We start from the raw sequence: 15,498 nt of genomic DNA, 5'->3' as shown, positions 1-15,498 counted from the left end.
TATTCGGAGGGGTAAAAGATCAACTGCCCTACTAGTATGTAAACTAAGGTCTTAAATACTGTAGAGCTAGGAATACTAAGGAATGCGATAGAAGGAAAAGTAGGATGAGTCAGGAGAAAGGTAACTAGAGAGATATATTGGTTGCCATCGTCGATATACGACGATGGCTTTTGACGAGCGTTACATACGCCCTCCAGGTCACTTCAACGAGGGACCTGTTTCTTCAGGTGATGCGAGTCCGTTTCAGAGGGGTTCACATGGCAGAGTACGTGTCTACCAGTATACCGATTAAGATTACGTGTGACAAGAGAAAGGCGAGGATCACGAGCTTACCGAAGAACTCGGTATCGGAGAACTCAGATACTCTCGATGCCCTCTCGAGGTCTAGGCGCTCAGCCGCGTCAACGATTTCAGAGACGTCTGGTCCAGGGTCAGGGACTGGCGCCAACGGAGGGGGTAGTACCACGGTTGGGTTGCGCGCATCATCTTCAACAACAGCAGCGATCAGCTGTGCAGCTGTCATGGCAGGCGCTTGGACCTTAGGAGGAGGGGGTGCCTGATTGGCGAAAGGGTCAGGAGCGCGTGGGGCAGGTCTTCCCATGGGGTGAGGACCAGCTCGTTGATCACGAGTCCCACGGCTACGACTGGATGAATGGGGTACGTGGCGATTGTCCAGCGTTAAATGGTGGGAACGCTGGTGGTACCGGGAGGATTCAGAATGGCGTTCAGCTCGAACTTGCTGACGGAAGGCGTGGGCTTCTTTTTGGGTTGCTAATTCCTCTTTGCGAGGAGGGGCCCGTCGGTCAGGAAACGTTCGCCGACGCAAGGTCTGGGAAGGCTTACTTGCTTCAGCTTCAGCTCTGAAGAAGCTAGTGAATGCACTCATTGCGTCAGCGTTCTGCGTCCGAGCTTCATGCTGGTAAGGACCACCTCGTTCCTTATACCAATCACGGCGCCGGCTGGAACGGCGGCCTCGTCCAGAGTGTGAATGAGAAGGGTAGGGGTCCCTAATCTCGACGGGGGTAGGGATGTCAACGTTCATAGCGTCGACCAGAGGGATCTCAATGGGGTGGGACGACATAGAGGAGGGGATAGAAGTACGGAGGCTGGGGGACGAAGGGCAACCACCGGGGCTTAAATAAGTAGGGGGGCGAGAGGACTCGGCTAATTTTTCGAGTAGTGAGTCTACCGAGGAAAAAACTATATTACGCGCCTTGCTGTAAGTGCCAACGGTTGCGAACGTAATGTCAGCCGAGCTGGGAGATACCTTCTTAGGAAGGTGCTTGATGCCAGGTGCACCAAGGGACTCCAAGTATTGCCCGGTGGCCTCGAGGCGAGCAATAGCATGGTATGGGAGCCAGACATGGTCTCCGGTAGTGTACTCTACCTTGAATAAGGCGTCAGTCCCTTGCCCGTGGTGGTCAGAGATGCGCGAGACTGACCATTCTTCAGACACGCCAATATCAGCAATTTGCTGCAGTTGACGACCGGGGAAGCGTCGATCGTCGTTAGGTACGTGCAAGCGTAGGAGATGAGCGTGGAATGCGGGATGAAGTCCGCGTTGCTTGAGTTCAGCGGGGAGGTCTAGCAAGTAAGAGTTGTTGCGGTAGTCTTTGAGAATCTTGTACGGGCCAACGTACTTGGGCGAGAGCTTCCGGGCTCGTCCTTTGGGAAGGGACAGGTTGGCCGTTGACAGGTAGACGAGGTCCCCTTCAACGAAGGGGGCCTCTATTCTCTTCCTGTTGGCCGTGGTGGTGCTCTTGACGCGGGCTGAGATCACCGCGTCATGAGCGGCCATCGTGGCGTCCTTCATCATTTGAAGGAATGACCGAACGCCAGGGAACTCCGAGTTGGAGTTCCAGATTAAAGGGGGAGGGAGCCGGCCGTAGTTTAGGACAAACGGTGGGTACCCGGTTGAGCTCGAGCTAGCGGAATTGATGGCAAATTCGATGGCAGGGAGTTTGGATGCCCAGTCCTTTTGGTGAGGGGAGATTTGCGAGCGCAGCATCTGCGTAATGGTCCGGTTGGCCCTTTCAGTCGCTCCATCGCTCTGGGGGTGAAATGACGTGGACATGCGAAGTTCCACCCCGGTAAGCTGGTTCAGGCGCTGCCAGAAGGTACTGGTGAATAGAGTATCACGGTCGCTTACAATGTTGGACGGCATACCATGTAACTTATACACTAAATGAAACATGACTTCAGCGACATCTTTCGCCCTGTAAGTCTGTTTAGTGGCGGCTAGATGGACCATTGAGGTCAGATGGTCGATCGCAACGAGTATCATATCGAAGACGCCATGCAGCGTCCTCGATTCGGGCAGCGGCCCGACAAAGTCGATACCAATAGTCTGCCAGGGTCTTGTAGGGACGTCCAGGGTCTCTAGTTGACCGTAGGGCTGGTGATTTGATGGTTTGGAGACTTGGCACGTTGGACACGACTCACAGAAAGCCTCGACGTCTGACGCTAACGATTTCCACCATACGTTCTCTCGTAGGTACAATAACGTTTTAGAGGGCCCTAGGTGCACCAGGATAGAGTGGGCGTGGGATATGATTATTTCGCGCATTCGGCGCCCGCCAACAAGTACATCTGGGATGCAAAGTATCCTTTTGTGTGAGCTTCTAAGGTAGATGCGCCCATTGCTTACTTCGAAGTTCTTAAAGGTTCCGGGGGACCCCAAGATCCTACCAAAGAACTTATCGTCGTGGTACTGATTCACAACGGACTCATGTATGTCGAGTAGGGGTTCGCCAAGGGTTATCACGTCCGTCAGACGTGGGGGAGAGTCAAGTAAGTCATCAACTGTTTGGGTAGCTTTGTCAGGTAACGCTTGTCCTTGTTTGCTTACGCCTGTCTGAGTTTCGACACTTAATTCCGGAGTCTGCCGTTCGGTCTCGACTATGACGTCATTCGTCTGAATCTCGATGTTTAATTCCGGAGTCTGCCGTGCGGTCTCGACTATGACGTTTCTCGTCACATGGCCTTGTGGGTGTTTGTTTGTTTTGGTCCCGGCTGACTCTTTGCTTTTCATTAGGTTTCCTTGTACCATCCCGCCCTCCAGTGACTTAGGAGGGGGACTACCCAACTTCAAAGTCACTTTCCTGATTATGGGTGAGTCCTCCTTCGGTACTGGCACTGCTAACTCTTTTGCTTTCCCCTTAGATGCAGCACCCAATGGCGCTACGGTGCTGCGGTGGGAGTTTCTGCCTTCATTGGCGGTTACGCTTTCTGCGGGGTCTGGGCGAGTTGGAGCAGAGGGATAATATGCGTACGGGTACGCCGGTGAGTCAGTTACGACGTCCTCTGGGTCCACGCTACTGACGACTTCATTAGGAGTTTTGTCGTTGTCTGACTCGCCCTCCTGCACTAAGATGCGGCCTGCCGAGCTGGATCCCAGGTCGTCGTGCAGGACTCGCTTCTGAGCGATACGGGCTGAGCGCCGGGCTTCTGTTGCGCCGAGGAACAATGGTGTACCGGTGTAAACCGGTGAGGATACGAAGTTTAGCAGCAGAGTACGTGGGGAGTCTTCTTCCTCAATGCTAACATACTCACTTGCGGACCTCACAGTACCTGGGGGTTCGTTGCTGTACATACGAGAGAGGGCGTCAGCCAGGGTGTTATCCTCTCCCGGTACGTATATTATCTCAAAGTCGAATTCGCTCAGTGCTTCTAACCAGCGGGCTTGCCTAGGTGACAACTTATTCTGGGTGGAGATCCACTCAAGTCCCTTATGGTCGGTAAAAATGCGAAAGTTTAGGCCGATAAGTAAGTGCCTAAATCGTTTAAGTGATTCAACGATAGCTAACAATTCCTGCTCATGCACAGGATAGTTCTGTTGGGCCGAATTGAACTTGCCGGACCAGAACGCAATAATATCTGCGGTCTTCATGTCATTCCCTTGCGACAGCACGCCGCTGGCGCCAGTTAGCGACGCATCCGTGGTGAGGTTCACGCTAACGGTACCATTCAGTGCAGCCGGGAGGTCTAGTGCCCGTCTACGAACGTTACGGTGAGTCTCGACACATGCCTTGACCAAGTCGAAGGCACGTTGATCCGTCGGGTTCCAGGTCCATCTGGCAGTCTGCGCTGCTACCTTAGATAAGTGTTGCATGTCAACTCGCACACCCTCACACCCAGCGGCCAGGTAACCAACCGACCCAATGAATTGCATTAGTAGTTCCTTGGACGTGGGGGTCTTCCAGCTCACAATCTTGTCAACTTTGTGCGGGTCCATGCGAATACCAGCGTCGTCGACAACGTGTCCCAATATGGTCAGCTCAGACTTGAAGAATTGGAGTTTATGCTCGCTAAGGTAAAAGTGGTGTTCGCGCAGGGTGTCTACGACGGCCTTTACGTGCTTGACATGCTCCTCGGGAGTGTCAGAGTAAATGACGATATCATCCAGGTAAACATCCATGAAAATCCCCAGGTACGGGCCAAAGATGTGATTCAGGAGGGACTGGTAAGTCGCACCTGCATTACAATCTCCTATTTGCATGACGTGACTAATCATTGTCCCATCAGGCGTTGCGAATAGGGTTTTAGGGACATCCTCAGGTACGACGCGGATTTGTTCATAGGCGTCTTTACCGTCTAACAGTGATCGGTAAGGCTTTGCGCTTACGTTCCGCAATATGGACTCAATGTCGGGCAGCGGGGAGGCCAACTTACGAGTGTTCTTATTACGCTGCCGAGTGTCCAAAACGGTATGTAGTTTTAGAGAACCATCTTTGGTGGCCTTCTTCATCATTATCATAGGGACAGTGTTCGTGCCACTCAGGAACTCCCATCGGCCAGTTCGAATATAGTCGTCGCGCTTTGTGCGCCATAAGGGGCGCATCGCTTCAGGGCATTTGGACTGACGCCAAGCGTACGCTTGTCTCTCGTCAATGAGAGGTATAACGTGATTTATTGTTCTGATGGGTGGCAACGGTGTCTTGATCGCCTCTTTACAGATATCTTTTGCGTAGTCGATCAGTTCCTTCCTGTAGGACTCGATCAGGTCGACCTCGGGGCTAGAGACTTTAAGTTCTAGAACCTGCGTCTGCGCGCCTCGGATGGGTAAAGGTACGAGACTCCGAATCTTTATCTCTGGGGGATTGAAACCTAATAATACCTGATGCTGGTACAGGAACGGCATGCCCAGGATTACGTCGTATGCTTCTAGGTTAGCGATGTCGAAGGTACGTTGTCCCGATACATCCTGATACTTAAACTCAACGGTAGTATCAGCTTTCACTACGCTACGAGATCCCGATACTGCTAGTTGTAGAGGGATCAGCTTGTCAAGTAAGTTGTACCTCAGCTTAAGTTGATCCACGACGGTACTTGATATAAAGTCTGTCAGCGATCCTGAATCCAAGAGAGCTCGACAAGGTTTTCCGTTAATATGGACAACCACTACGATCGATTTAGGGAGGATGCGATTGGATCCCTTAGGCTTAGCCGCTAACCTCTGCAAGTAGCGGATGTCAGGTAATTCTGCCTGCTTTGACTGGGTAGCGCAGAATAACTCATTGACAATTACAGGGAGGTCGACACCAGTTATGTCCTCAATCTCTTCTTGTCCGGGTGTGATGCCCTCAATCTCTTCTTCGTCAGAGGTCTCACAATCGAGAAGGAATGGGACGTCATCGTTCTCAGTGTCATCATTAGTCGTCTCCCATTCTGACCCGTCGTCATCCGTGTCCCACACGTACTCATCACTTGACTCAACTTCATAGCGGATGCGCCCGCACAGGGTGCCGTCCTCACTCCAGTCGGACGAGTCGAGTTCGTCACTCGATGAGACATCACCATTATTGACGGAGGTGCTAATTACTCGTTCAGCGCGGGAACAAGGGTCACAACCCCAGGAGGGTCGAAACGATGACCTGGTACGTATCAGGTCTCTGCAATTGTGCAGTTTCAGGTCAACTAACCACGCGACTATGTCAAATGCAGGGTCGCACAATTGTTCATAGTAGACAATGTAATCATCGTAGTTGTGCTTGTCACTTAGGAGGTACGTATTTGGACCCCTGTGATTCGAAATGCTGAATTTATACTTACTGTAGGGGTCGAATAGAGGATCGTGGAGTTCGTCCGTCGGGAACGGGACTCCCAAGCGAAGTATGGCCAGTGCTCGTGACGTCACGACTAGGTGCTTCGCGGCTTCCAGGGGGCTCGAATCATCAACGTTAACGGCCATCCCGTACAGGCCGCTGGCCACCCCTTCTTCTATGGCAGCTGATCGTATGTCAGCCTCTGTCACGCCAGCCGAGTGTACTTGCAGAGAGGAGACCTTGGAGTTGGGCCTATAGGGTAATTTGTGACGTCGAGGGCAGTCCTTGGCTAAGTGACCCTTCTGTTCGCATTCAAAGCACTGATCATTGTCTCTCAGTCGTTTAATGGTGTCAGCGCTCTTCTTAGGACCGCTCGCGGGTGGTCTAGGTGCACTCTGCTGATGGGGACGATGGTTCTGTCGACTGTCAACTCGGTGAGAGTGGACAGCGTTAGCTGAGAGTGAGGTAGTGCGAGTTCGGCAAACAGGCCGTCTGTAACGTGAGTCCCTGTCAGTTCTCGCTTCTGTCCTTGAGTTCTGACTGGCTATGCTTGCAGATGCTGTGGGGTTGAGTGCTAGCAGTACGTTAGGGTCGCGAGAGTTCTCTAGGAACGCACGCTCGGTGCGAAGAGCCTTCTTCTCTAATGTTTCGAGGCTGATTGAGTTCGGCTCATAGCCTTTATCAACTAACGAAGCCTTAATATAGGGCTTACAGTGGGTCCAGAATTGGCGAACAATCTCTCGTTCGTCAACGTCCCCAGCTGTGTCTGCTAAGTCTCGGAGTCGTCGTAGGTAGTCTCTGACTAAGAACTTCCCATCCTGCTTACAGTCTAGGAACTTCTGCCTTTGTAGCATTTGGAAGTCGGGGGGGAATATATAATCGAAGAGTTGCTCAAAGAACTCGGTGAGGGAATATTCTTTCTGGAGGTCTAGGACATCACGCTCAAAGAACCTGTAGGCCTGTCCACCTAGGTACTTGCCTAGCATGCGTAGGGACTGATTCGTAGTAAGTCTTGCGCGATCCTTCCATTCCCGAACTTCTCTGACCCACTTTTTAAACGTCATAGCGTTTGCTTCACCATTGTAAGTAAAAGGTGGCTCATTCTTTATAAAGCTTTGCTGATATTTCAGTAGGTTCAGTCTGGCCCTGTACTCACGACGGGCATGCCTTTTGGATCGTTTGACCTCTGGTGAGTCGCTCTCGTGATCAGACTCAGATTCTAACGCCAAGAAATCAATACCGAAGTCATTTTCGGTCTGCTTCGTCTTAGTCTTGTGAGTCTTTCCTTTCTTTTTCTTTTGCTTAATCTCATCGTCCGTTTCGGTGGATGAGGGGTCATCGCTTGATGACTCTGCTGGCGTATCGTTCGGTTCTGGGTCTCTGGGTTGCATTCCTACCATGGCACGTTTGACTGAGCTTCCGTCCGGGAGAATGGAGGAAGCTCGTTGGAACCGAGTGCTTTCGAGTGATTTAGGCCTGATAGGCGGGGAAGGGTCCATTTTCACGTGAGTTTCAGTTGCTTCAGTTTGGAGTCTTACTGATGGTCTTTTATCAAAAATAGTTGGGACTCGGCAAGTCTCTAATATCTGCCGGTGAGATCTTTCTTCTCGTAACCTGCTTTCGAGAACAAGGTTCTCTAATTGCCTGATTTTATCCTTTAGGCTATCCACAAGGAGTTGCTCTTCGATCGGTACGTTGCCTAGGCCACGGGTCTCCTTTGGGACTCTTTGACGAGTTGCTTCGGTGGCCCACTGCTCAGTCCTTTCGTCCCGGTGAGTCTTCTCGTTTCCTAACTTTCGTTCAAGCTTATCAGACGTTACAAGTAACTCCTCGATGATTTGAGGCGTGGACTCAAGGGCACGGACTGATGGATACAATACTGGGAACTCGGGGACCTCGCCGAGTTCGTCGTCGTCAGGTAAGTCAAACCAGCTCATATGCGCTGATGGCATGGTATTAATTTCTTCGTCAGTCGACGTGGCGTCAATTTTATTGATCTCGCCAACCACTATGCACGAGGTATGTAGTCCAACTACACTCCCAAGGATAGGGCTAATACTCATAGGAGCAGAACCCTCACCGTCATCAGAGATGCCGGGGGCTGATAGACTCAACTTGGAAGGGGCTCCCAGAGCACCCAACCACAAGTCTGAAGATAACTGATCGCTAGTCGGGGGTTCGGCCCTCTGACTGAGCGATCGCTCAACTCCAGCGGTGACCTCGTTACCGCGAGTCCATGCACTGTCGACACCCAGGTCGAGTGTGCCTGCGTCGACGCTCGTTTTACCCGTAGGGTCAGGGGAGCTCAACGGGAAGGTACCAGGTACGTTTTCTTTCGACATCGTCGAGGAATTATTTTTTTTCTAGGGTGTATAGAGAGGTAGAGAGGTCGTCGTTGTGCGAGGGTGATCAGTCCTCGTTGACGGCGGCCGTAGTAGAATAGGATTTAGAATTTGAAGGCAGTCAAAAATATGTAACACTTAGAAAGTGTAACACGATAGAGTCGATAGTTGTTTGAATAAACTTAGGCTTCGAACGGAATGACTGTCCGAACTAAAGTGTATTCGGAGGGGGTAAAAGATCAACTGCCCTACTAGTATGTAAACTAAGGTCTTAAATACTGTAGAGCTAGGAATACTAAGGAATGCGATAGAAGGAAAAGTAGGATGAGTCAGGAGAAAGGTAACTAGAGAGATATATTGGTTGCCATCGTCGATATACGACGATGGCTTTTGACGAGCGTTACAGTGTGCGCCGTCCTTGGACCAACACAATGAAGTCACCACCACCCTGTCCGAGTCATGTCCCTTGATCTCAAAGAGCAGCTTGCCATCCTTGGACCATACACAAATCACACCGCCTATGCCGCTGCTCATGAACTTGTCGCCTTGTGGAGAGTATTTGAAGGCCATAACCCATACATGTCTGGTCTCTATCGGTGGCGCTATTTGTCGACCAGTATTCGGGTTCCAGCGTCGTATGGTGCCGTCTTCAGATCCACTTGCTATCTCCAGGGTATTACGAGACCAATCGAGGCACCTCACTACATCATCATGCCCTTCCCATGGGTCACCGACCATACCACCCTCCTTTATATTACACAGCTGTAGTGAACCGTCTGCATTTCCCCAAATGACCATTGTTTCATCCGGGGATATTGCCATCGAGCCTATCCCTCCTCCATAACCATACCAAGGCTTTCCCACTAGCTCTCCAGTTCTTTTCCATTGACGAACTGAACTATCTTCAGACGTGCTCATTATATTACCACTGGTGCCCAGGTAGGCAAGGCTCCATATGCATCGAGAGTGACCCTCGATGATGCACTCCGGCTTCAAGCTCCCTGCTGGATGTTCTGGCTTTGGTTTCTCCCAAGACGTGGTCCAAGTATTGTGATCCACGAAGTAGGACCGACCAAGTGGTGAGATGTGCCACTCATATCCGGGATAAACGAGATCTCCAGGATCATCTATGTTATGCCGTAAACTTGTCGCTCCCAGGAGCACTTTTTTCGCTCACCTAGTCGCACTCCTGGCAAAGGTTGGTTCAGTGAAGCCATAGCGAGCTCGACATCTTGATATCGAGTTTTGTCTAACACCTTGAACTGATGCCATAGAGGAGGGAGGGCTCCATTCCCGCCTGTTCCATAGTCAGTAAGCCATTGGATGTCACTGCGACGTGGTTGCTCACCTTTCCAGAGTGCATCCTGACGGTGTTGTGCACCATAGGGTGGTAGATCCTTCGCGCTCACCCGAAAAGGTGCAACATGTACTGGTGAGTTTAACAACGCTTCTCGTTGCACTTCTTTCCGTCTTGCTGCTGGGCTTGACTTGTCCACTTCGCTGGGCATGACTCAGATTGAGAAAGGACGCTGCGCTTCCGGGCGGTCGGACAATGGATGGGTAGGGGCTAAGCTCGATAATGAGCAAAATCAATGGTCAAAGGTAGAGGAGACGAAGGAGATTTTGCATGCATGCTAGTGGCGGTGTTGCTGTTGAAAGTGGCCCTCGGTTCGGTTCGGTTCCTGTGCACTGTACATAATGGCGCAACACTCCCAGCCATCCAAGTTATCGATGCACTCCTCGTGAGCAATTACAATTAATGGCCAGTTATGCACCTTTCTGTCACAACGCGACAAACCATACCACACAGGGTCACTGGCAGTCTGGCACGTTCGCATGGAATATCGAGTTCTCTGGAGTTTGCGCAAATGTCCATTAGTCAGTGACTCAGAGTTCGACAAGTATGATGTACTACTAGGTCAGTCACCTTGTATATGAATGATTTGGTGTGGTATGGTCTAGTGATGCGTTATAAGTGGTGCGACCGTGACAAATTGCGGCAGTGATATGGCAGTTTACCGGAGCCCTTTGCACATCATGTGCAATCTTTGCATGCGCCTTCCTTACTCGCATGCTTACAACTGGGAGTCATATCGAAATTGACACCATCGTTTGGATGATCTGGGGCGGGAGTACGTGTTCTGGTATTTCGTTTCGCTTATGGATGATGTGTTGCAGGTAGTTCCAGACTTCCAGTGTAGGCGGTGCCAAGAAAGGGAATAACGCAGCAAGGCCGATTGAGATGCTCGTGGGTAAGAAGAATACAAAAGTGAGGCCTATTGTCATGAACAAGGTGTGTAGGCGTCGTCTTTGATATACACACCAGACTAATCATCCACTCGAAGCGGCGGAATCGCCAAAGGTATATTATACCAGAACCCTGGAGTCGAGTCGATCCTCTGCGTTAGTGACGAGAAGGTCTATGCTACCGCTCTCACCTTGCATCTCAATCACTCACAATCCAAAAGACGTGTTCATCAACTCGGAGTGCTTAAACATGGGGGACATGGTACACGTTATCTCTGCTACTTGTCACAATCTGCGTCGTCATGTTGTCATGTCGTCATGTTTGATGTATGGTGCATTACATATACTCAACCTAGGTGGGCCACGGCCCACGCAGCGGCGTGTGATCGATGTGATCTCTCTGTTGTTTGCAAGTTGTATCCATGCTTTATTCTCAACTTTATGCCTGGGAGTCTCAATGGTGTTCAACCTAGCCCATTGCCATAGTCACAGGATTATGGCGTGGGAAATAGTCTACATAAGGTAAAAACATTTGCGGTAGATCTGGATCATGGGAAATCATCGATGCATCACTGGTCATGTAATGACACAGTGACGCGAACATGAACACGTTCGAGATACTAGTGGTAAGTACTTTCGAACGTTCGAACATTTATGCTTGAGCTCTGAAACCCAGCGGATCTGGATGGATGATGGCCCATGGGGAAATCATTGGGATATTGCACTCGGTCACCGGTCACCTGGTCATGCAGCGACAGTGACGCAAACACGTTCGAAATACCAGTAGTGAGTACTTCTAAAATGTTCAAACGTTCGAGCTTGAGCTCTGCAAGCCAGCAGATCTGGATAGACCATGGGAAATCATTGATATATTGCCCCTGGTCACCGGTCATGTAATGACGCGGTGACGCGAGATCGAGATAGTACTTTCAAACTTTCAAGCTCTTAAGCTTTTGAGAGCTCAATTGAGAGCATCAAACGTAGACCTGAATCCTCGATTCAGTTCATCAAAAGTTTGAATTCCGGTGAGTGAGGGTTATCATTGCCTGTAGCTACTTGAACTTAGCTCATCAGCCCTTGTTGCGAGTTGGCTTCGCAAGGTGATATCTTATTTCACACCAAATCGACGGTAGACATCAAGATAGATCTTGTCCTGTGGCCATATGGCATTGACCTTGCTTCGGATGGTGATATATTATTCTCCAAAATTGCAAACAGACCAAGGTAGGTGGCGATTGTCCGGAATTGCAAGTATATCAGTTCGAAAGAGGATTTCAGGTGGACTTAGTTGTCCTACATAAAGAATAGTTGATACGGCCTGTGAAGGTAACGTGTCTTCCTACTTTCCCTTCCAGATTTATCTGAGCTTATACCAGTATCACATCCTCACAAACAATGCGTTTCGTCCTTGTCCTCGCCGTTGTCGCTGCTTTAACATCTGTTACTCACGCTGCCAGTGAGAGCTGTCCTTGGCTCTGCTTTTTAAGTAAGGAGTGCAAAGGCTGTCCTAACGGTAACCATTATTGTGTGAGTACGAGTAGTTTGTATTCAACAAAATAACTCATCGGCATGGCAGTCCTTCTTCGTATGCTCCGCAGGGTCCCCATGTGCAGGTACTTGCTGAGTGCGAAGGCGAATAAAGATCGAGACGAGTTGCGGTTGCCTGATCGAGTAGCGAGGGACCGATCGTGTCGGAACCAAAAGTCTAGAACCGAATCGTAGCGGGAAATCAACGACGATGGATTGGCACAAAACAGTATATCGATATACAAAGTATGTACAACATGATTAAGCACTTCATAGATCAGATGCAGCACTGCCAGTTTCACTATAGTATCTGAATTTGATCTTCATAAGTTTTTAGCTTCACGTCGAAGATTTCATGGCTCTTTTGTTGGTATCTTCGAGTTCGTCAGTAGCTCCCTTTTTGTATCCGTTTTTAGTGCACCAATCTATACAGGACAGTGCTATTTATTAGTCTAAGGGTCTCATTCTGTGAGGCGTACCCACCAGTCCGCCATTCCCGCCGGCGGTTTTAGACGCGCCACTCTACGAATATGAAGTGACTTTGGATGTCGTACGGTGAGGGAATTCAATCACAAATATTTGCTCATAATCCGTAGCTTTTCTTTTACCGGGCCCGCTCGCCTCTGATCACCAGAAATGGAACTTGTCGTATATTTTTGCGCTTTGAATTTTAAAGGCTAGACCTATCTATGGACTTGTCCGATATATGATTAATGATTTTACACTGCGGCACAAATCTTAACACAACGCTATACCTACTACCTTAAGACTCCTAGACCAGTCTGACGGCATAGCATCAATGTCGGAGCCTTATAAGCATCTTTGCTTTTCTTCCTTTTCCACATTAGCTTCTGACCTGTCAGTCGCAGAAGCGCACCATCATGTTATGGCCGTACAAGGAAGTAAAGGGACATCCTGTCGTTTGAACGGTGATCTTGTTGAACGAAGTCTAGCACGTCTCTTGCAAAGAAATGAGGGATCGTCTTCATATCCCATAGCACGACTCTGGACAGTTTCAAGATGTGGCGCACCTTGTACACTAGTTCGTACTCTCTGGCCCAATGTTCATACGGTTTAGAGATGATAGAATCCATTGTATCGGCGAAGCCAAACAACCAACTTGAGCTGAGGTCCTTGTATGCGCATTATTCTTTTTCTTTGATGATACACTTGCAGGAGATGAAGGTCACCAGTATAACTAGGGCGCATGTCGTTGGGCCCATCACTGATCAGGGACGGTGCGAGGTAAAGGTCCTTGAAGGCAAACCACATATCCCTACCACAATGCATGCGATGCGCCCATCACAAATCAGTAAACACGGGCAACGGGACACTGAAATGTGGGGCCCATATTATGGGCGGCCAGGTGGTCGTGACGCAGTATTGACGCGGCGCATCCGAAACAAATTCCACATGCTTTTGATCTTGAATGTCTGAATTTGTGTAGGCCCCAAAGCGCTGAGATGTTGCTGAAATGCTTATCTAGATCCGGATCTCACCACATTTACGACGCTTGACCACCATGTGCATAAACCTTGAGGATGAGTTATGCCTTGAAGTTGGAGTTGGAGCACTGAACTGAACGTCGCGTTCGGTTCACATTCGGTTCGGCGATCGAACGCTGAACTCCGTCATGATGGCGGTGGGCGTAACATGGCGACTCGACTCGATCGACACGTTTAGAGAAAAATAGTGAGAGTGCGACGACGCACGTACCAGCTGATATCTGACAGCAAAACTCAAACTATACCCATCTATCTTCCGGCTTGAACCTATAATGGCAGTGATTAAGTTTTAGACTAAGTCGTGTTAACCTTAGCGTTATGTTTTAAGACAAGCGAGTCCATAAAAGTATTGACATCATTACCAGTATTGTGTACTACAAATGAAGCGCATCGATAAGACGACTAAGTGAATTGTATGTTTCGAAGTAAAGACTACGTCACATACCAATGCTTAATATTTAATGACCGAAACCACCGCAGACTCATGTAAGCATGAGCCGAGTCGATGAACAGTTAAAAGATGAGCCTAAGCTTAAGATCTTAAGACCTGCAGCCTAGACCGTGAAACCAAGTGGGCAACCTGCAGTTCTGGACGGATCAGGACTGTGGGAAATCATTGCGCTTTATATGCAATGACACGGTACGCAGTGCTTTTCAAATTCAAACGTCAATTACCAATAATAATAATAATATCAATATGCCCAGTACGTCGTCATTCTTCTCTCAATGCTGATTCTAAACCTAAGAGTCTCTGTAGCTACACCAGTATGTGACGGTAGCCATCGGACAGTCAAGCTTCAAGTCAAGATCTCAAGCATAAGCTTCGCAAGCCAGCAGATCTTGATGAGCAATGGGAGATATTGCGCTTGGTCACCAGTCATATAAAATAACGCGAACACGTTCGAGATAGTACTTGGAGGCATCAAACATAGATCTGAACCCTAGATTCAGTTGATCAAAAGTCTGAATTGTGGTGAGTGATGACAGAACTTTTCCATCATCATGATGGTGCCTGTATACTAATCCCTGAACGTTTGAACTTCGGTTGTCTCATTGGCTTCGCAAAACAAGGTGATAGTATGATACTTTGTTCCACTCCAAATTACCGGTAAATATCGATTCACAAGATAGATATCATTAGGTGGCGATATGCTTGCCAGCATTAATCTTGCTTCGCAAGATGATATCCTTTCCGCACCAAATTTCAAATAAACCTTGCTTCACGAGGTATATCAGTTCGAAGGAGGATTTCAAGTGGACTTCATCATCCTACACAAAGAACGGTATACATCACGTACTAAAGGCAAGCCATCTTCCTACTCCCCCTTCAGATTTATCTGAGCTCATACTAGTATCACATCCTCACGAACAATGCGTTTTGCCTTTGCCCTCGCCGTCGTCGCTACTTTAATATCTGCCACTGCCGCTGCCAGTGAGGGCTGCCCTTTCTGGTGCCTTTCTTCTAGCCACTGCCATTGCCCTGAAAATCCGTTCTGTGTGAGTACTATGAGTAGGTTTTGTTTAACCAAATAACTCACCAGTATGGTAGTCCTTTTTCATGTGCGGCCCAGGGATCCCCCATTAGTGAACCGAGGGAAAGTTGAGAAGGACAGATATTGCCGCCTTAGTATTTAGCGGATGATCGCCACATCAACGGAATTCTAACATAGTTTATTAAATTGTCATGCTTTATTTTATGGAGGAAACTGGTGTTCCCAATTGACGTGCACATGTTTGCAAACTGCCAGAAACTCGTGGATTAGTTCAACTCGAGATCAATTGGTAGGTGAATCAAAATTCAATGGTCTGCCTCAACTATTCATGGTCGCAACA

At 49.2% G+C, this 15,498-nt stretch overlaps 2 protein-coding genes across 2 annotated transcripts; both read right to left on the bottom strand.

Moving 5' to 3' along the window:
• Window positions 1-253: 253 nt before the first annotated feature.
• Window positions 254-1,081, bottom strand: HD556DRAFT_1308458 (uncharacterized protein; the record flags this gene model as incomplete). The annotated part of the gene is made up of 1 exon (XM_041300140.1): window positions 254-1,081. The coding sequence occupies one exon, from the start codon at window positions 1,079-1,081 to the stop codon at window positions 254-256; it is 828 nt and encodes a 275-aa protein (XP_041159989.1).
• Window positions 1,082-7,623: 6,542 nt separating this feature from the next.
• HD556DRAFT_1476806 (uncharacterized protein) lies at window positions 7,624-8,476 on the bottom strand (the record flags this gene model as incomplete). Its single annotated transcript, XM_041308544.1, has 3 exons — window positions 8,125-8,476; window positions 7,739-8,052; window positions 7,624-7,680 (listed from the first exon to the last, which is right to left on the bottom strand). Exons 1-3 carry the CDS (start codon window positions 8,384-8,386, stop codon window positions 7,624-7,626), a joined length of 633 nt encoding a protein of 210 aa, XP_041159988.1. The 5' UTR covers window positions 8,387-8,476.
• Between the last annotated feature and the right edge of the window lie 7,022 nt (window positions 8,477-15,498).

This window comes from Suillus plorans, assembly GCF_016647745.1.
Source record: "Suillus plorans strain S12 chromosome Unknown HD556scaffold_29, whole genome shotgun sequence".
NCBI classification, from domain to species: domain Eukaryota; kingdom Fungi; phylum Basidiomycota; class Agaricomycetes; order Boletales; family Suillaceae; genus Suillus; species Suillus plorans.
Note: the sequence above shows the minus strand (reverse complement) of the source record. Positions and strands in the feature narration are given on the sequence as shown.